At 39.9% G+C, this 22,696-nt stretch overlaps 1 protein-coding gene across 5 annotated transcripts in view; it reads left to right on the top strand.

The window, feature by feature from the left end:
* The window catches only part of ASXL3 (ASXL transcriptional regulator 3), a 195,349-nt gene that overhangs the window by 85,432 nt on the left and 87,221 nt on the right, over positions 1–22,696 (top strand). For all 5 annotated transcript variants that reach the window (XM_027525827.1, XM_027525826.1, XM_027525831.1 and 2 more), the window contains 3 exons: positions 7,299–7,420; positions 19,527–19,644; positions 20,594–20,713. In XM_027525827.1, the coding sequence (XP_027381628.1) occupies positions 7,299–7,420; positions 19,527–19,644; positions 20,594–20,713 (360 nt within the window). The remainder of the gene's footprint in view (positions 1–7,298; positions 7,421–19,526; positions 19,645–20,593; positions 20,714–22,696) is intronic.

The raw sequence follows: 22,696 nt of genomic DNA, 5'->3' as shown, positions 1-22,696 counted from the left end.
TGAGCCACCAGGGAAGCCCTATACCATTGTTTTATGAAAAAAGTACTTTTAAGAAAACTTAAGGGCTCAAAGTCAGGTCTTAGGTCTTAGTCACTGTTATACCCCTGCATTTTATACAGCCCTTGGCATGAAGGTGTTTAATAAAAGTGTTGCCATTGAATAAATGATTAATAAATAAACAATTAAGCTCCTCTAAGATCCAGCCCTCTTTTGAAATTGAATTCTAACAATGTGCCACATTCAGTTTCAGTTTCAGTTCAGTCTCTCAGTCGTGTCAGGCTCTTTGCGACCCCATGAACCACAGCACGCCAGGCCTCCCTGTCCATCACCAACTCCCGGAGGCCACCCAAACCCATGTCCATTGAGTCGGTGATGCCATCCAACCATTTTATCCTCTGTCGCCCCTTCTCCTCCTGCCCTCAATCTTTCCCAGCATCAGGGGCTTTTCAAATGAGTCAGCTCTTTGCATCAGGTGGCCAAAGTATTGGAGTTTCAGCTTCAGCATCAGTCCTTCCAATGAATATTCAGGACTGATTTCCTTTAGAATGGACTGGTAGGATCTCCTTGCAGTCAAAGGGACTCTCAAGAGTCTTCTCCAACACCATAGTTCCACATTATTAATCCTCATATACTGTGTGCTATTTGATTTAAATTTTTGTAGTTTAGAAGAACTCTGCTAAGCCTATAGTATATACAGGATCATTTTGATGGAAAACTTTTGATTTGAGAGTGTCTGTTGGGAAAATTGAAACGAAGTAGTTGGAGGAAGAACTGAAAGAAACGAAATCAATCAAGGAATGCTCCTTTCCCTGCCTTCATTAGCCCTTTGAACTCTGGTTACTTCAGGTAGACAGTCACTTCGTGTGTAGATGAATGAGACATATGACGATAAATATCTTTGTTGCGTTGACTCTCATGTGCCCACATCCTGGGCTATTTTGTGGTTCTGCCCCCACACGGCTCCTGACATTTCAAGTAAGCATTGTCATTTCTAATTTTGACTTTTCAGTGATACTTATTTTTATTTCACCACACAAAACCTCCAGACTGTGACTTTCCTCTTGAAATATGTCAATGAGTAAGGACGGCAAAAGGAAATGTATCTACATTTAGTGGCAGGTCGTGGGGCTTCCCAGGTGGCTCAGATGTTAAAGAATCTGCCCACAATGCAGGAAACCTGGGTTTGATCCCTGGGTTGGGAAGACCCCCTGGAGAAGGGAATGGCAACCCACTCCAGTATCGTTGTCTGAAGAATTCCATGGACAGAGGAGCCTGATGGGCTCCAGTCCACGGGGTCCCAAAGAGTCAGACACGATTGAGCGACTAACACTTTTAGGTTTCACACTTCACATAGATCTCCCACGGACTTGCATATGATGTTTTTTTTCAGTTTGGTTTTCATATTTTCCCTAATTTATCTTAGGATAATGTGCAATCTCTTAATAAAGATTCTGTTTTCAAATTTTAAAAATTCATTTGTGTACGTATTCTTTTCCACAATAAAAACAAACAAACAAACTGTGCTTTGTTGACTTCCCCTTCCGTGAATTCTTGTTAAAAACAGTAATTGAAAGTTAACTTTAGAAAGAAATACTTTAGAACTTCCCTAGTGGTCTAGTGGTTAAGAATCTACCTGCCAGTGCAGGGGACACAAATTCGATCCCTGGTCCAGGAAGATTCCACATGCTACAGGGCAGATAAGCCCGTACACCACAACTCCTGAGCCTGTGCTCTAGAGCCACAACTACTGAAGCTCGATTGCCTAGAGACCGTGCTTTGCAACAAGAGAAGCCACTGCAACGAGAAGCCCAAGCATTTTCAACAAAGAATAACCCCCTACTCATCACAACTACCAGAGAAGGAAATGGCAACCCACTCCAGTGTTCTTGCCTGGAGAATCCCAGGGACAGGGGAGCCTGGTGGGCTGCTGTCTATGGGGTCGCACAGAGTCGGACACGACTGAAGCGACTTAGCAGCAGCGGCACCACAACTAGAGGAAAACCTGCACAGCAACGAAGACCCAGCATAGCCAGTTTTTTAAGGAAAAGAAATAGATACTTGAAACAAATTTCATAAAAATCAAATTGGACAGTTTAATTAGCATTCATGGATCAACTGCTCTGTGCCTGTCTTTGCACAGAAGTAAGTATTCAAGTTGCTGGGCCTGTGAGTGATAAGGCAGAGGCAGGCAACAGTATCTCAGGGACTGACATGAATTCATAACACTGAATTCCAAGAAAGCATGGGTAGGGGAAGAGTTAGTCTTCCTCAGAGATGGGGATAGTCAGGAAAGCTTTGAGGAACCTGTTTGAGTTCGGTCAAGATGAGTTTGCTAGGCAGAAAGATGAAAGAGGGACGGTCAGAGCAAGTGAGACAAATACAGCGAGTATTATGTGTGTTCAGGAAATGCCACAAGATGTAGACTGGCTGAATCAGAGAGGTGGGAGTTGGGAAGATGACCAGATGTGAGACTAGAAATAAAGACAGAGTCAAGATTGCATTCTGCTCAAACATACGGTTATCGGGGGAAGGGAGTTTGGGATCGACATATACACACTGCTATATTTAAAGTGGATAGCCAACAAGGTCCTACTGTAGAGCACAGGGGACTCTGCTCAGTGTTATGTGGCAGCTTGGATGGTGGTGGAGCATGGCGGTGTGTGGTGTTCAGAGGAGAATGGATGCATATATACGTGTGACTGAGCCATTCTGCTGTGCACCTGAAACTGTCACAACATTGTTAATCAGCTATGCTGCTGCTGCTAAGTCACTTCAGTCGTGTCTGACTCTGTGCGACCCCACAGACGGCAGCCCACCAGGCTCCCCCGTCCCTGGGATTCTCCAGGCAAGAGTACTGGAGTGGCGTGCCATTGCCTTCTCCCAATCAGCTATATGCTAATGTAAAATTAAAAAAATTTTTAAAAAGGAGTCCATTCTCCTTTCTCCTGTTTTCATGTCTTGTGTTAAGTTCAAAGCCCTCTTGTATACCTGTCAGGGGCTTAGTACTTAGGCTGGGGGGAGTGTCACCCATACCTTCATCTCACTGCTGTGCTTCGGCGCTCAGTCATTTCCGACTCTCAGCAGCCCCGCTTACAAAGTATGAGCTTTAGTCCATATTTTCCAGTTTTGTCACATTGTTGGGTCTAATGGTGAATGAAAAAGAAGAGCGAGGGGAAGGGACAGCTTGGGACTTGGAGAAAAGAGGCTGCCATCCAGTCTTTTTGAGACGCACTCAGCAGTTGCTTTAGCCTTGAGGGCTAATTGGTGACGACCTGTAATCCCGTTGGTCCCAAGCCTTCAAAGTAAAATAATTTGGAGGAGGAGTTTGGGAATCTGAGTGTGAATGAGAGTAGAGGTACATGAGCAACAGCGACTGAAAAGTCCCATTAACTGTTTGAATTAAAAACTGGCAGATTAGCTTTCAACTATGCTTTTAGCTTGCCTAGTTTTAGCAGACAAGCAAAACATAGAAATAATATTCCTGTACCTTTTAAGACAGTTTTTTTCTAGTCTTCAGTTTGTCCAGCTACAAGTAGGGCAGGCAGTCTCATGGGGTTTCCAGGTATAAAATCCTAACGTGAATTTTGTGATGCTGCCAGTGCACAGTTACGAAAGAAAAAAAGAGAAACAGTTTCTATTCTGTCCTGAGTGCCAAGAAGATATCGCTTCTAAGCTGCATGTCAGAGTTAGATATTTATTGGCTAAAACATCTGTCCTAATTCTTCAGTTTCCTGGCTCCTGTTGTAATTTCAACATACAGGGGATTTCCCCTGGCCCTTTCTTGAACATTAATTTTTTTTTGGCTTGTATTTCAGAGGCCAAACTCAGCCCCTTAGATAAATATTCAGGCAACTGTTTAAAATAAGCCCTGTATTATTTATTTATCACATCTGTTAAGAAAGCTGCAAGGATAAAGTAAGAGTGAAAACGGCGTGTTTTGTCAGAATATGAATCTTGCAAGAGTGTGTTCACCCGCTGCTCCATCTACACAGGGCATGTTTTTAGGTTCAGCTACCCTCATGGCAAAGAATGAATAAATCACTTAGATGCCCGTGTTTGGGGTCTGTATAGTCAGTACACACACACACAGGCACACACTCTTTGAAGGCTGTGCATGCTTTATATGGTGTCCTACTCATTTTTACTCTTGAACTTTCCCTTAGAAACAAGTTTTAAATACACAGGAATACTAATTTCTATATTTTATTTTCTATTACATTTACTTTCTTTAAGATTCTGCATTTATTGTATTAGAAATAAATAATTACAGGGAAACCAGTTTGGCCCAGAGAAATAGGATCAAGTTCAGAAAGAGGAACCGGGGAGGAAAATGACTCTGTAGTAAAGGAATTCTCATGATGCTTCACTTGGGTCTAGGCTGGAATGTAAGATGAAGTAAAACAGGATGGAGTTAAAGGGAATTGAATCACATTGAGGAAAAACTTCACAGTGTTTCTTGAGGCTGTTTCAGTTTTATTGTCATTCCCTCCAACTGAAATTCTGGGCTGTGTGTTGACGACTCTTACTTCTGGAAACACTGTGTGTAGATACGTGTGACTCGCTGTTAACACAACGCGGTAGCGGATTTAAACAACCGCACAGTGTATACACTGACACCGAAATAGGTGTCACAACAGCCTGTGGTTTCCTAGGTCAGAAACAAATGGAGCAAGTTGTAATTTAGATACCTGTTATCCTCAGGAAGTGACAGCTAAGTGTACACTGCTTATTGTAGCAGTCAGAAAATAAAAGACATAAGGTTTTGATTACACCCACACTGATTCAGTAATTGTTGTTTTTTTGATCCTGCTGCATTGAAGTTTACCTTTGAAACGCTTAGGAATAAAATCATTTCCTGAGAAAATTGGTAAACGCGTTTTGATGTCCAGTAGGCCAGGAGCATTCTGATGCTTTTTACAAATTCCCTGAAACCCACGTGCTACATTCTGGCTGTCTTTTTAAACTACCATTAGGTTTGTATTTTTCTAGGTGGTGATACTAATTTAAGAATGTGAAAGTAGTAAAACGTATTTGCTAATGCGCACTTTTCTTTGGGCTGTGCTCACATCCATCCATTTAGCTCTGTTCCGTTGGGATTGTGTATCGTCTCCACCACCTTCCTCTCATCTCTCCAGTTTGTCACACTTCCTATTGACTCCAGAATATTAAAAAAAAAAAAAAAAGCCATCCATGTAATCAGTATAAAAATAAATTTATCTTTAGAATATAAACTGATGGTTATTTCTCATATTCCTTGATAAGTCAGCTTTGGCAAAGAGGTACAAAAAAGTGATGATGTTAAGGAGAGAGGCCAGGAAGCCATAGTTTATGTAAGCAGTATTATAAAATGTTTCTTTACTGAAACATTTAGATTGTTTTAAGCATAAAATGTCATAGTGTATCGAAGAGAAAAAAGTTACCTGATCTTTAACTCAGGCATTGCTCTCCCTGGATATCTGGGCACATCCTTTTGCTACTTCGACCTTAATGTTTTCTGGGCCAGTTGACCTCAGTTTTTTCTTATCAGAGCCCAACATCTTGTTCCTTTGTGGCCTTATTAACTTCCTGTTTCAGGTCTTCCAACATGATGCAACATGTTCTTTAGACATTACATTTTCTGTATCAGTTCTTGGCTTTGAAGCCAGATATTCTAAATGGAAGATTATGGACCTGGCCTTGGACCCCAGGTCTGCTCTTCTACTGGCTGTGACCGTGGGCACATGAATGACCATTTCTGAGCTGTAGTTTTCTCTCTCCAATGTGGAGATGACACTTTTTCCATCTCGCAAGGAAGCTGTGAAGATGAAATGAGGTCACGTATGTCAAATGCCTGGCATTAATAACTAACAGTTATTTTCTAAAATGTGTTCATTTTGTCTTCCTGATTACTTTCTGTCATTAAAACAAAACTCGATTCACTCTTTTGCCTGGGCATCCTCTTTCATGGGCTACATTTTCCATTTCTAGTCAGTGTGAGCTTTAATCTACCCGAAGCAGTGCTGTCAACACTGCCACATGCCTATGTCTCCATTTTTTACTAGAATTTTTGTTTGTTTGTTTTAGATTTTATTGGAGTAAAATTACTCTACAATGTGACTAGAATCATTTTTAACTCGTCCACCCACCTGTCCCGAGCTCCTGTTCCTTGCAAATTTTTCTTAGATTAGTGTTAACCCTGGTGCCCTTAAGAAGGCTTATTTTAAGCTTTTACAATATGTTCTCAAGTTATTTTCTTCCATATGACTTCCTCTTGCCTCCTGCCTTTGACATATGCCTCCATTTGCCACTAATCACAGCGCTTCCTCATGTGGATTTTCCACATAAATCCCCCCCCCCACCCCCCCCCCACCCCCGGAGTACAGAGAAAAGGCCTTCTATCTCTGCTGCTGCCAGAGTCACATCAGTGTGAAACCTAGTCTCTCAGGCAGAGTGTCTGAGGAGGACAGAAAGAAGCGTTGGCGCTCCAGCACAGGTGTTACAGAGTAGAAATGACAGTGAACTTGGCTTCCATAGATGAGGCACCTGGAAGGCTTGACTGTAGTAAAAAGGGGTAATTATATTGTAATCTGCAGAGTCCGTGATTTTCTTAAAAATAATTACCTTCAGTTGACACTCAGCATCTCACATCTCATTTTGCCTTCTCCATGCTATGTACTTTGGCCCATAGAAGAGGATATGCACACACCCCAGTGCACAGATTCTATAGACGGAGGGCTTTTAAAGGGAAGATTCACAGTACCTCTGAGGTTGAAAGTGAAAGTGTTAGTCGCTTAGCTGTATCTGACTCTTTGCGACCCCATGGACTGTAGCCTACCAGGCTCCTCTGTACATGGATTTTCCAGGCAAGAATACTGGAGGGGGTAGCCATTCCCTTCTCCAGGGGCTTCTGAGGTTGGTAGATTGAAAACAATTTCATTAATGTAGATTCTTTCTTCACAATGTTATGAATTGCCCAATCTGCCTACTCACCTCCAGAAACTACCTACTGACTCCCACCTCTTGAGACAGATACCGTTCTCTTTTTTATGTTTGTACAGTAGCCTGAGACATTGAAATTATCATCAGTTAGCGGGTAAAGAAACTGAGGCTCAGAGAGGTTCAGTGTAACTGTGGCCACAGAATGATTAAACGATCCCTTCTTTCAAATTGAGATACTCATCTTTATACTGTGCTATTTTGCTTTATTTTAGGTATCCATTTTCAATTGGAGAAACGCTCCAAGTGAGTTAATTACAGTGAATATAGGAAAAAAAAAAAAGGAATTCAAATTAGTAATATCATCATCTCTCTGTTTCTAGTGTGTGCGAAGCAGGTAACCGATGAGGCGTCTTCCACCCGAGATGCAAGCCTTCCTAACACAGCAGTGCAGAGCAAGTTAGTGTCTTCCTTTCAGCAGCACACCAAAAAGGCTCTCAAACAGGTAAGGTCGTGGGCACTTCTTTGTCTCTCAGTTCTACCTACTTAAGATAATGAAGGTTATGCAGGAAAAGCAAAATAAATAAGAAAGTAGGAATCTGAAAGCAGCAGAGATGCGTTAGATTCAGCCACCCCCCTAATATCCAGTATGCTGACTTTATACTACAGTCTAGGAGAGGCTTGGCTGAGAACTTTGATGTAAAATAGAAGAGGCAAAGTGTGCTTGGAAACATACGGAACTTAATTAAGAGTGTGCGTGCGTGTGTGTGTGTGTGATTTAGAGCAAATATATTGCTTGTTCATACACGTATTTTGAAAATACTGTCTCTATTTATGGTCTTGTGTTTATCTGATAGTTGACGTCAAAAAGAAATGTAATTTCTTTCTTGTTACCGAAATGCATTGTTATAAATAAGAAAAATAGCAGTCGTGGCTTCCTTGCATCTCGACTATCCATTAGTGTGTTTGGTGCTGAATAGAGGTCAGCTTTGCAGTATCATCCCCACATTACATAAGCAGTCCTGACCCGTGTGTCCTTGTCCAGAGATGGTGGTGAAAAGTGTGGTTATAATATTGGACTCGAGAAAGAAAGAAAGTGTTAGTCACTCAGTCGTATCCAACTCTTTGCAACCCCATGGAGTGTAGCCTGCTAGGTTTCTCTGGCCATGGAATTCTCCTGGCAAGTATACTGGAGTGGATAGCCATTCCCTTCTCTAGGGAATCTCCCTGACCCAGGGATTGAACCTGGGTCTCCTGCATTGCAGTCAGATTCTTTAACACTCAGGCATAACCTAGTTTCAACCCTTGTTACTCACTGTGTGACTCTGGGTAAGCCACATTTCTTCTCTGAATCTTAAACTCCTCCTCTAGAAGATGTAGAAAATAAAGGTACCCTTCACCTGGGAATGATCCAAGAATTAAGCGAGGTAATAAGCTGAAAGGAGGTGGTAAAGTGAATGTGTAGCCCATGATAATTGCTTAATAAATGTTAACTATAGCCACCACCCCAGAAATGCTGCATGTGTCCAGAAGAAAAGAAAGAGATGCTGTGGTCAGAGGGGAACATGATTATAATAATGTCAGTAAATGCAGAGCTCACATATTTAGCCCTAAATTCATGGTTTGCCCTTGTTTAACTGCTTTCCTGATTTTTTATTTTCATCATTTTGTGACAGCCACCTCCACCTTACCCCTTGCTGACCCTTACCAAGTCTAGTAATATAATAGATCAGATCAGATCAGATCAGTCGCTCAGTTGTGTCCGACTCTTTGCGACCCCATGAATCGCAGCACGCCAGGCCTCCCTGTCCATCACCAATTCCCAGAGTTCACTGAGACTCACGTCCATAGAGTCAATGATGCCATCCAGCCATCTCATCCTCTGTCATCCCCTTCTCCTCTTGCCCCCAATCCCTCCCAGCATCAGAGTCTTTTCCAATGAGTCAGCTCTTCGCATGAGGTGGCCAAAGTACTGGAGTTTTAGCTTTAGCATCATTCCTTCCAAAGAAATCCCAGCGCTGATCTCCTTCAGAATGGACTGGTTGGATCTCCTTGCAGTCCAAGGGACTCTAGTAATAGAGGTGTCATTCTAAATGATAGATTTATAAGAAGGAAAAAGAAGCCATGTTTTTAAATAAAGTTAAAAACATTTTTAAAGTCTCCCCAACACATAAAGCTACTTAATATTCACATCCAATCTCTTGAAGTTAGAATGTCTCCACCGACTGCTCTGTTTCAAACTAGGAAACTTTAAGAAAGAAACAACATTTTTATACTGAATTCTGTTACTTTTTAATTCCTTCTTAGCTACTGAAATCACAGTATTTCTATTCACTGGTATTATATTTAAGGTAGAAACAGTGTTTCATCCTACAGAGGTCAAATACTGAGCTCGCTATTTGTGTCCTTGCTCTTGTGAAATGTTTTCGATGCCAGAGAACAGAATTAAATTCAGTGTGGCGATCCCTGTTTCCATGATGAAATAAAGTAGGGATGATGGTAGGGAAGCCTGGGAAAAGGCTGATTCAAGTGGGAAACTGGATGTAGGTACTAAAATACCAACCAGGATGGAACAAAAGATACAAAACGGGAGACTGCTGACCTGAGCGTTTAAGAAACGTAGATGCAAACATAAACGAAACTCATGCTTCTGAAGAACAATGATTTAGAAGCTGTGTCCACTGTGAATTCATCCTCCATATGAATGCAAAGCTATTCATTCACATCTCTTTATTGTCATGTCACATTATTTTTAACTTTCTTCACGTTGGTTTCATATCCTTTGAACATTTGTGTTTTTTTTTTTTTTTTACAATTACTAAAACATGACACAGTTTTGAGTCCCTGGGTAGTTTTTGTTTGTTTGTTTTGTTTTTTGTAGATCACATGTCCATGGGAAGTACCACTTGCTTGATTAGCATCTAAACCTTGTTTTAAGGAGCCAGCCCTGTAAGCGTCTTAATGTCCTGAGAGAGCTATTTATTAATGTCTTAAAACGTACTGTTTTATAATCAGGTAACAAGTTAGTCTCCCGGACAGTATGGCACAATATATAGCAGATATGCTAATGTTTGATTAATAATAAAATTCGTAATGGAAATACAATTAGAAGAAAAGCTGTTCTTGTAGAATATTGCCAGATTCCTTGTAATTGCTGAGTTTTTTAAGGCAGCGTTTCAAACATTGACTGAACATGCGGCATTTTGAATTGCAGCAGCCTTAGCAGATTTGCAGCTTTCTTTTTGATAGTTGAATGGTCATGACCATGTAGAATTCGTTGAAAGTGTATATACTGTTATATATGGGTATGTGTTCTGTGGTTGTGAACATGTTTTGTGTATACACATAAAACATAATCTTACAGCATGAATCATAATCTTAAGAACCTGGGGCCAGCCGAATAACCCTAATAATAATTACATTAGCTTGTCATTTATTTTTATGCTCTGCATTTAGCAGGCACTATGCCATTTAATCCTCACACAAATCTTTTAAAGTAATCCTTTAAAATATGTTTCAAATGAGGAAGCTGCAGCCCAGAGGAACTAGAAAACTTACCCAGGACTGTCCAGTGAGTAAATCTTGAAGATGACATTTGAACCCAGAATCATATTTTCAGATTCTGCCCTCTCAACTATTAGTTCCTTTTAGCATATGCTTCCTAGGTGCCTCAGTGGTAAAGAATTTCTGTAGTACAGGAGATGTGGGTTCAATCCCTGGGTCAGGAAGATCCCCTGGAGAAAAGCATGGGAACCCACTCCAGTATCATTGCCTGGAGAATCCCATGGACAGAGGAGCCTGGTGGACTACAGTCCATGGGGTCGCAAAAGAGTCAGACACAACTTAGCAACTAAAAACAACAGCAGCAGTGTAGTAGGATACATGGATTTTTGACATTATCCAAGGAAACCTGCGTTCCCGAGTATTTGTATAATGTAAGGAAAGCATAGTCATTAAGAATATTATTTCTGGGCTTCTCTGACAGTCCAGTGGTTAAGACTTCACCTCCCAACGCAGGAGGCATGGATTCAGTTCCTGGTTCAAGAACTAAGATCCCGAGTGCCACACAGCGCAGCCAAAATAAGAATTTTTTCAAAAAAAAGAATATTACTTCCTAAAAAAGACTGCTTGTGTTCAATATCAGCACATATTAAAGGTAGATACTTAAATATAGTAGCTTTTACCATTTTACTAGTATATTTTGAGTCAGTAGGGCTTTTGTATTTCAGCTCTATATTGCACAGTGTAGATTCTTAGAAAAAGAAGGTGGGAGAAAAAATCCAGTAGCTTTTTACACACTCTTGCCTGGAAAATCCCACGGACAGAGGAGCCTGGTAGGCTGCAGTCCATGGGGTCACAAAGAGTCGGACATTCTGAAGTGACTTAGCAGCAGCAGCAGCACCAGCAGCTTTTTTTTTTTTGCCCCAGGCATTTTATTTTATTTTATTTTATTTTTTATCAGTGGTTTTATTTATTTATTTTATTTTATTTTATTTTTAAACTTTACATAATTGTATTAGTTTTGCCAAATATCAAAATGAATCCGCCACAGGTATACATGTGTTCCCCATCCTGAACCCTCCTCCCTCCTCCCTCCCCATACCATCCCTCTGGGTCATCCCAGTGTACTAGCCCCAAGCATCCAGTATCGTGCATCGAACCTGGACTGGCAACTCGTTTCTTACATGATATTTTACATGTTTCAATGTCATTCTCCCAAATCTTCCCACCCTCTCCCTCTCCCACAGAGTCCATAAGACTGTTCTATACATCAGTGTCTCTTGCTGTCTCGTACACCGGGTTATTGTTACCATCTTTCTAAATTCCATATATATGCAGCAGCTTTTTACACATAAGTATAGTGAAGAAATGGCTTCCCTGGTAGCTCAGCTGGTGAAGAATCTGCCTGATACTTAGGAGACCCGGGTTCAGTTCCTGGGTTGGAAAGGTCTCCTGGAGGAGGGCATGGCAACCCACTCCAGTATTCTTGCCAGGAGAATCCCCATGGACAGAGTAGCCTGGCGTGCTACAATCCATGGGGGTCGCAAAGAGTCAGACATGACTGAGCAACTATGCACAGCACAGCACATAGTGAAGAAAAATAATTTAAAACAAACCTCGGGCTTCCCTTGTGGCTCAGTGGTAAAAATCCACCTGCCAATACAGGAGAGATGGGTTCGATCTCTGGTCCTAGAAGATCCCACATGCCACAGAATAATGAAGCCCATGCACCACAGCTACTGAGCCTGTGCTCTAGAGTGCACGTGCCGCAACTTCTGAAGCCCGAGCTGTAAAACTTGTCCTCAGCAATGAGGGAAGCCACTGCATCTAGAGGAAAGCCCACACAGCAATGAAGACACCCAGCACAGTCAAAAATAAATTTAAAAAAAATTTTAATTGCTTCTTCTAAAACAAACCTCATGCCAAACAAGCCAGATAAAATTCCCCGGCTCTGAAGCCCCCACCCCCACCCAAAGCATGTTGCTGCAGTGAGTGGGTACTTAACTGTGCACTGCTCTTGGTTGCAGTGTAATTATAGGCTGGACATTGTGAAAGCTAGAATGCCCCTTGTCTGTTGATGTAGGGTATTTTCATTGCTCCTGATATTTGGGTCCCTTTAACTTTCTAATCATCAGAACATTAGTTCATATCATATGTGGAGTTTAATTGCATGAATAATATGTTGTTATTTCAGTAGTTATTTTTCTGAATAACATCTTCAAAATAATAATCAGAAGCCTCTGGAGAATAGCAGATTGCTGATGATTACCTTGTTCCCTGTCTTCTTTCTGCCTTGATATTTTAGCTGTAATGATCCTAAAAAGTGTGAAATGATTATATTTTGAATTTCAAGGAAGCATAATTAAGGAAGATTAAATTTTGGAAGTTTCTAAACAGCAGAGTCAAAGACAAGATTAAAAAAGGATGAGATATGTTACGATGGGAGGTAACATGATGGACAGCAGAACCTTTCTGTCTTGTTCCCATTGGTTTCTTTGACTCTCTTCATTATTTAGGATGGTAGAATTTATTCATAAAGTTGCAGATCCTTTTCCCCCTTTGTATCACAAAGCAGACATATTCCTTGTATTTTGCTTCCGCTTTATATGTTTGACCAATGCTGTGAAATTCGAAAGGTTGTGTTGCCCGATAGCGTTTCTGAACGTGGGTGTTGACATTTAGCGTACAAGCAACAATGCACGTTGGTGGTGCCTGACACAGCCAGCTGTTTCATATGTGTGTATTTCTCATTATTTCAGCATTCGCAGCCTGTGCTATTTTCAGATTTTTCAGTGGAGGGTTTGCCACATCCAGTGCATTCTTAAATTACACTGTTGCTCTTCTTTCTCATGAAAACAAAGAAGGTATTACTTCTTTATGTAAATCCCAAGTTAACATAAAAGCCGCTGACTTTAGATTTTACTTTATTTTTCAGTGAGGTGGAAATGAGAATTGTTCCATATTTTTAGAGTTTTCCCGAGCTTTTTTCTTTTAAAATAAAATGTTTATCTAAAGATTTTCTGTCTCTTTTTACGAGAGAATATTGTAATACATCTCTAGAGGAAAGCATGCTCACTCAGCATCTTTTGATTTCTTTCTTTTCACTTAAAGCCAAAATTGTAATTGATGTGTGATATGATCTTTACTTTCCTAGACTGGTTTAGCTCTGTTATGTTGGTTTCCTTTAATAAGTAAGTCTATTTCCAAGTGTAAGCCTGTAAGTTTCTTTCATATTGAATGATACCTGGAAGTATTAAACTTGGCAAATACAATGTACTCTGTGTAGTTTGGACATGAGGACATTCCATGTATGGGCAGCTTTTATAGTGGACTGTATTTACATGTGCTATCTGCTTTTTAATTTAGTTTCAGTATTGCTTCTTTCTAGACTTGAAATTAAGATTTAAAGTTGTTCAATGAAATAATTCCATTAGCATTCCAACATATACCTAAGGGTTGAGTAGTTGGAGGCACCTCATTGACATCTTCCTCTTAAAATGAATCTAGACTTATTGTATAGTAAGTAAGACTTATTGTATAATATCAATGACAAATTAAAACCATGTTATAGATTGATCAACAGGGCCACCACTTGCTATCTAAAACCTGTGGTGTGGAATAGAAGTAGCCATCCTATCCTCATGTTGTCACAACAACAGATAATCTCCCTTCTCAGGGTATCCTTGTGCAGAGCAAATCTTCCATGACCATTGAAAGTGGCCTTCCTAATCATATTTTCTTGATCTATTACATGGATGTATATTTCCAGGTTGGGATACCCAAGCTTAGACAATTACAAAGTAAATTTCATTTCTCTTCTATTGTATTTCTAGTGTAAAATAGGCAGTTTTCTTGTTCTCTTGGAATTTTAGCTGAAGCTAAAAGGATAATGGATGATGTTAAGGATAAATGGATAAAGTTAAGGATAATGGGGTACACGAGTATCCTGTTGTGAAGGGGGTGCTAGACATAGTCACAGAGGACTCACTGAGAGGAAGCCACGTGGCCATCAACCATCCCCCCAAAGCCTATTAAACCATAGCTCTGTGGTGTTCCTATTTAAGATATCTTACCAACACTGTTGTCTCTGTTTTGCAGGGGCATTTACCCAAGTAATTTGCCCAGCATTACTCAGCTCATGAGTTGAGTCTTTCTCTGACTCTACAGCCTCATACCTCACAGGCATTAAGACAGCTCTGCAGCCCCTGTTCTGCTGTAAGTCAGCCCAGTAGAGGAGGGGGATTCGAATAATTCTCAGGCAGTGGGTCAGACTCATTTATTTGGGGAGGTTGAGAAACTGGGAATGATGTCTAGTAGGTATCAAAAAGTGGTGCCTCCTGGCTGAATTTGGCTCAGAATCCTCTTTGTTTTGTCAGGCACATTGTTTAAAACAGGAAACCTCACCAAAAAGCCCAGTTGTGTTTCTTCTCTTGAGCGGTTACTCCCCTTGCAGTGGGTATGTGCTGCTGCAGTCCCCAGCCTACCCCTTGTCCTCCTCTTGCCCTAGCCAGCATGGTCCAGGAAGCATTGCATGTGTTTCAGAGAAATGTCAGGAGACATGCAGCATGTGTGGCGAGTGGCTGATGTGCACGTAGTTGCAGAAATATAATTATATAACCAAACCAGACAAACCTTGAGCAGCCAGCTTCTGTATTTGCAGAATGTATACCCTGCTGTGGGGGACTCCGAACCACTTTACTGCCCACCTCATGCACATAACAAACTCTGGAGTTCTGCTGTTGCGAGTCACCCCGAACTATCCCAGACACCTCAGTTAAGTCAGCATTGTTTTTTTCTCCTCTATCCATATTCTGATCCACTTGGAGGGTATCCCTAGAGTCCACAGCCAAATAAGTCTTGTTTTCTAGAAAATGAATTGGAATCTTCAGGGTATCCTAAAATGACTCACTCTAAAATGGCTATGGATCTAGTAAACGTAATCAAAATGCCCTCTCTGATAGCTGAATCCCGATACTCCTGAGTTCAGCTGCTAGATACTAGCATCATAGTAAAGGCTTCCCAGTTTTTGCTTATTTGACCCTAGAAATGTTAGTTGGAATAGAAAATAATGCTTGTTTTTCAGAGGTAAGGCAAACAGTGTATATTTTTAATACACTTAGAACAGTGTTTTTTTAAATTGATTTTTATTGGAGTATCATTGCTTTATGGTGTTATGTTTCTGCTATACAGCAAAGAAAATCAGTTACATGTATACATATATCCCGTTTCCTATCCATTTAGGTACCACAGAACAATGAGTAGAGTTCCTTGTGCTATGCAGTAGGTCCTCATTAAATATCTATTTTAATACATAGTATCAATAGTGTGGTGATGGACAGGGAGGCCTGGCCTGCTGCAATTCATGGGGTCGCAAAGAGTCGGACACGACTGAGCGACTGATCTGATCTGATCTGTAGTATACATATGTCAATCCCAAACTCCCAATTCATCCCACCCCTCTTTCTCCCCTTGGTATCCGTAAGTTTGTTCTCTACATCTGTGTCTCTATTTCTGCTTTGCAAATAAGTTCATCTGTGTCATTTTCCCTAGATTCCACAGATAAACTGTATCATACAATGTTTGTTTTCTCTTTCTGACTTTATATGACAGAGTCCAGGTTTATCCATGTCTCTGCAAATGGCACTATTTTGTTCACTTTTATGACTGGGTAATAGTCCATTTTGGGCTTCCCAGGTAGTAAAGAATCTGTCTGCTAATGCAGGAGACGCAGGTTCCATCTCTGGGTTGGGAAAATCCCCTCGAGTGGGAAATGGCAACCCCCTCCACTATTCTTGCCTGGAAAACTTCATGGACAGAGGAGCCTGACGGGCTATAGTCTATGGGGTTGCACAGAGTCAAACATGATTAAGTGACTGAGCATGCACACAATATTCCATTGTATGTGTGTACCACACCTTCTTTATCCATTCCTCTGCTGGTTGACATTTGCTGCTTGCACGTGCTGGCTGTTGTAAACAGTGCTGCAGTGGACATTAGGGTGCATGTATCTTTCGAATTATGGTTTTCGTCAGGGATATACCCAGGAGTGGGATCTTTGGATCCTACTGTAGTTCTATTTTTAGATTTTTGAGGAACCTCCATACTGTTCTCTGCAGTGGCTGTACCACCTTACATTCCCACCAACAGTGTGAAAGGGTTCTCTTTTCTTCACATCCTCTCCAGCATTTACTGTTTGTTGATTTTTTGATGATGGCTATTCTAACTGATGTGAGATAATACCTCACTGTAGTTTTGATTTGCATTTCTCTAATAATTAGTGATGTGGAACAACTGTTCATACACCTGTTGGCCATCTGAATGTCTTCTCTGGAAAAATGTCTATTTAGGACTTCAGCCCATTTTTTTCATTGGGTTGTTTGGTTTTTTGATATTGAACTACATAAGCTGTTTCTGTATTTTGGAGATTAATCTTTTGTCAGTTACTTCGTTTGCAAATATTTTCTCCCATCCTGAGGGTTGTCGTTTCATTTTTTCTATGGTTTCCTTTGGTGCACAAAAGCTTTTAAGTTTAATTAGGTCCCATTTGTTTATTTTTGTTTTTATTTTCATTAATCTAGGAGGTAGGTCAAAAAAGATCTTGCTGCAATTTTTGTGAGACAGTTCTCCCTATATTTTCCTCAGTTTTATAGTATCTGACCTTAGGTTTAGGTCTTTAATCCATTTGAGTTTATTTTTGTGTATGGTATTAGGGAGTGTTCTAATTTCATTTTTTAAATGCAGCTGTCCAGTTTTCCCATCATCACTTACTAACAAGACTAGCAAAGACATAGAAGAACTAAAGAGCAAAAGTCACTTCCATGGTAGGCATATTGGGACTTCCCTGACATGCAGTGGTTAGGACTCCATGCTTCTACTGCATGGGGTGTGGGTTGTACCCCTGGTAGACAGCGAACAAGAAGATTCTGCATAGCCACACAGTACAAGCAAAAAAAGAAAGAAAGTCGACAAAGCTTTCATCACCTACAAGCACGTAGTGTTGCATTTCAGTATTTTAGAACACGCTGTACCAAGGAATAATATTCAAACTTATGAGTAGGAAATATATATTCAGAAAAAATCATTGAGACCATTGAAATGGGCTTGATATTGACTAACATTCCTTATATCTACCTTGGCTCCAGCTTGACTATTTAAAATTCAAAATAGCCATGGGTTTTTCTTTTCATATTATTGATATCTTGGTTTATTTCTGTCCAACTGCTAATTTTTCTATAATAGAGTTTTAGCTGTAAGACTTGAGGACAGCGTTTTTGTTATTTTAATAATTATTTACCACAAACATTATAAAAAGACGTGTCACCTTTGACTTTGTGCTTCTGGCTTCTAAGCCTCTGATTGTATCATCTCTTTTTTCTTTTCATCATCACTTCAAAATTTTCCAAAATACACCACCCCACCGTGCCATTAAATGAATATTTTTAAAATACCTATTAGGATTGCCAAAGGAAGAATTTGAAATCTATGTAGACTCCTAAAAAATGATCACTCTTTATATAGGTTTTAATTGTTTTGGGAAGTCTTATCTTATATAGTGGGCAAAGGTGGGCTTAATTGTAACTTAAGGTACTGCCTTGCCTTATATTGTTTTATGTTGGATTGTAGGTTAATGTCTATAAAGTGCTTGGAGTTCTTATTGCAGGGCTAGAGAAATGTATGCAATTGTGTACACACCTTAATGAAAGAGTAAATGTTGTAAATATTTTATATAGCAAATGAAATCATGAGGAGGATGGCATCTTTATCATCTTTGTATCTCCTGTCCCCCCCGCATCCCCCTCCCCAAGTGGCTGGTACTTTATAAACTCATTTAAATGTAAGAATTGAAGAGAAAATGTCCCCTATTATTATTAGCAACAGTATCATTTATAAGAGATTTCCTAAGCTATTCACTTCCCCATCTGGTTTTAACTCTCATCTCATCTCATTTAAGTGATATTTAGTTTTACACACCTGTAATTATTTGATTTCTAAATTTTACGGTCAACAAGTTGGATATTCAGGTAAAACACTTTGCACATAAAATAGTGTTTCTGTCAGCAGGGGGCTATAGTGTCAATACAGCATTTCAGGAGACGGTGACAATTATTGGTCAAAGAACATTAATCAAGTAACTGAGATGTTATAAAATTGGTAGAAATTACACAGAAACCAGGAATAAAAAGGTTGGAGACTGTCTGTGGTCAGCCTTTTACCCTTTTGAGGAGTTTTAGCATTCCTGGAACTGTGAATTTAATGTCTCTTCAATTGTGTATGCTTAAGCCCCTTTTTATTACGGGTAATTTTCTGCATAAAACGATCAGCTAGATAAGCTGTATTTCAAAACTTTTCAATGTCTTTTTATTACATTATCATCACCAGGGCTGATTCATTTATGAAACACAAAGCACTCCCATTTGGAGCAATTTATTCTCGTATCAATCTCCCCTCACCCCCCCGCCACTGGATTTGCCAGAACGCCATCATGTTCGTGTTCTGAAGGTTAATGCCCAAAGTCAAGCAGACAGGAGCCAAGTGCTGCAAGGTTTCCAAGATTAGGACTGATTCCCTTCACAGAAATAAATGATTCCTGCCATGTTCAGTGATTTTGTGCAGCGCTCCCCACGGCTGAGTGAGTGCATCAATACTGTAGTCTTTACCTGCTGTACATACTGATGACACTCGGTGTTAACTTGATTGACTGAGCAGCCCACTGGAGAGGACGCACCTGCAAGAGAAGTGCAGACACATATATTTTTATCCTGGTTGCGAAACATTTATTTTACATTTCTTTTCTTTGGGAGTCATGGTTTCCAATTCCATGGGCTCTCAAGCCACCGCTCGGGTACCACAAAGCTCCACATGCTGTTTGGTTTTCAGAATTCTCCCGAAAGTGGTCTCAGGTTTCTACCCTCTGCCAAAGCCCGATTTTATGCTTTTGAGGGAAAAGTGACAGGAAGCTGATGCTGAAGACTCTTGACAAATGAGTGACTCTGTGGAATTTAAGTCTGGGAGGTTCTATCTAATGACAGACAAGTGGATCATTTAATTCAGTTATGAGAAATCATTTTGACTATATGTTTCTGTTCTATTTTGTTATGATGTTTTTGTAGGCTTTGAGGCAGCAGCAGAAGAGAAGAAATGGAGTCTCAATGATGGTAAACAAGACTGTCCCTCGTGTGGTTCTGACACCATTAAAGGTGTCTGATGAGCAGTCGGATTCGCCTTCAGGTAAAGAGCTAAAATATTCTATGCTTGGCCAGTTACTCCCTCAGAGAGTTCCTCACTGAGAGAGAGATGTCATGAATTTTCTCTGAAACTGAATACTATTTCCACTTGAGGTTTCATTTAATTTTTTTTTTTTTAATGCCTTTAACTCTTTCCGTGATTCAAACCTAACCGGGCATTTTGTGCTTAAAAAAAAGCAAAAGCACGTCTTGCTCATCATCACAGGACTTCGTTTGCTAATGTCAGTAGATGTAAGGAAATGTGCGGTACTGCTAGCTGGGTTTCTCTTGCTTTGGCTTTTGTGTGAATGCTGAACTCGAATGCTGGACCACATGCTGATGTGTAATGCCATCAAAAGCCGTTCTTCTGTGGGTGTGAATTTGTTTTGCCATCCTCTGCTGCAAAGTCTAGGAATCGTTTATTAGTTTTTGTGTTCTGGCAGCATTCTTCTCACCTCAGTGCAGCCCTGACCTTTTCTTTTAATTTACCTTCTGTCACTTTTTCGGCTATGGACCATTCTATTTATTATAGATTGATGTTTGCGTTTTCTCTTCCTGCTTCAACGTAAAGTCATTCATAAAGGCATGATCTCTCCCTCTTCATCCTTCATCTTTCTCTCTTGGCCTTGCATCGTCTCCAAGTGGCAGAGTATTGTTGAAGTGTATTCATATATTTTCACAAAAGATCTGAGTGTTTCTTTTAAAAGCTATCAGATCAGTGAATGTGTTTTTGACTCCACTATTAGGCCATCTGTTCTTGCTTTTTGTTCTGTTTGATTGATTTATTGGACTTTTCTCTTTATATCCAGTAGAGGAATCAGATTGTGGCCAAAGGCAGTGTATTAACTCTTAGAAAAGGAGATTGTATCTATGGTTGGTAAAACAATTTGAGATTTTTCTTTTCAAGGACAGCAAGAGGAACATAATGACATAATAACTATTTCCTCTTTTAGGATCTGAATCTAAAAATGGTGAAGCAGACAGTTCAGATAAAGAAATGAAACATGGGCAAAAATCTCCCACTGGAAAACAAACAAGTCAGCACTTAAAGCGATTAAAAAAGTCTGGTTTAGGTGAGTGTTCGATTGACTATAACATTTCTCATTTTAGAGATTTAAATCTTGTTGAATGAAATAATAGGAACTTTCTTCTAATAGTTAAACAAGGAAAATTTTAAATCTTCCCAATTTATCTAAACCAAAGAAGGTGCTAAATAAGGCAACATATTACAGTGGAATGATTTTAAGCATGTTGCTAAATTTGTGAATGATATCGCTGGACGGAGCAGAGGCTAACGATAAGGGATTTAAAATGAAATACGCATTCAAGTAATTATCTGCCAAGTCATGATTCAGTCCAACGTGCCGTGTTTTGTTGCTGCTACTGGGTTTCACTTTATTGGAATACACTGTCCTGGGGGGAGGGGGGAAATGCAACTTTTATAAAGCGTTCACTGAACTAAAGAGTACACTGTCAGAATATGCTGCAGTAAAACTACTCTGCCTTGCTTTTCATCTTATGCTGCTTGAAATATTCAGTAGTGCTTGTCTGAAAAACAGTGTACAATTGCTGAGAAGTGTGGGAGACCCAGATATTGGGTTCTGCAAGTCAGCCCCAGGTTTTCTTCTGAAGACTTCCTTCCTGATAACTTTTCATCAGGAAATCAATAGCAGCATTAGGGGGAAAAGGAATATGAAAATTGAAAAAGAGGAAAATAAATATATCCTAGGTGGAACATTAACATTCTAGACCAAACCTGCCTTACTGGATGCCTGGACCTAATGGCTTCATTTCTCTCAGTTATTTTATCTCTGAGTAAGGGTAATGATCATTGTAACATTTTGTAAAATGGTTGGTAGAAAGTACAAATTTATTGACCTGAACTTTATTACTGGTTCTGCCACTTACTTTCTTGGCAACTTAGGGTAATTCTTATTTGCAGAGTTTATCTGTTTGTACAATTCAAGCAAGATTTTAACCCATGTATTTATTGATTGAGTAAAGGTTTATTGATTGCCAACTGTATACCAAGATTTTGTTAAATTCTGGAGCATATTTTCAGTAAAGTCTTTATAATAGGGTTTAGATAGCCTTATATCAGAGATCTTTGGGAAAACAGAATTTATTTTTGCTTTAAGTTTTTTAAATATAGCATAATTATCTTTTTCATTGTTTCCAAGGCTAAATCATTTTATAGTTATTGTCTGGCCCCAAATGTGTAAGTTAGTGTATAGCCATACCTACATATATATTGAGTGGGTTGCCATTGCCTTCTCCGAATATATATTGACATTTTCCCCCTAATTTTTGAGTTTTCTAAAGTATTTTAAGTAGCTTCTGAAGTTGAAAAGTGTAATGGGAGAGTGATATGTAAAGAATATACTAAAAAGAAAAGCCCCCCAAAACATCGTTATGATACCTTAAGTAATTAAAAAGTCAGTGACCATCTGTTAAATCTGTGTGCTACCAACCTCAGGAAAGTCAACACTATATCATGAGTTTAAGAAAATTCAAGGCATGGGGACCTCTTCATTCCTTTACTTAGCTGCCTTCAGGGCTGGGAGGTAAGCAAGGCTTGTACTCTTTTCATGATCCTGTCAGATGTTTGGGTCTTCAGTCAGGATCTTTTGTTTTAATTGTCATAACCTAGGAATCCTGCATGCCACTAAACGTCTTACGCATTAACAAAAAGCAGTAAAGGCATTTTGGCTTGTTTGCTAGCAAATTTAAAAGGTGATAAAGGAGAGAGACCACTAAGTTCTTTTTAACCTGCTTTTTATTAGACTACAGAGTACTAGAAATAATGAAGCTACTTTAAGGAAGGAATGGAAGGGTAAAATCTTACCCACTCCCTGAATTTAATGCAGTGGTCTAGGTTTTGTGGGGCTTCCCTGGTGGCTCAGTGGTAGAGAATTCGCCTGCCAATGCAGGAGACCTGGGTTTGATCCCTGTGTGGGGAAGATGCTCTGGCGAAGGAAATGGCAACCCACTCCAGTATCCTTGCCTGGAAAAATCCCATGAACAGAGGGGCCTGGGAGGCTATATTCCATGGGGCC

The sequence above is a fragment of the Bos indicus x Bos taurus genome, chromosome 24, assembly GCF_003369695.1.
Source record: "Bos indicus x Bos taurus breed Angus x Brahman F1 hybrid chromosome 24, Bos_hybrid_MaternalHap_v2.0, whole genome shotgun sequence".
NCBI lineage: Eukaryota > Metazoa > Chordata > Mammalia > Artiodactyla > Bovidae > Bos > Bos indicus x Bos taurus.
This window is presented reverse-complemented; position numbering and strand designations above follow the sequence as displayed.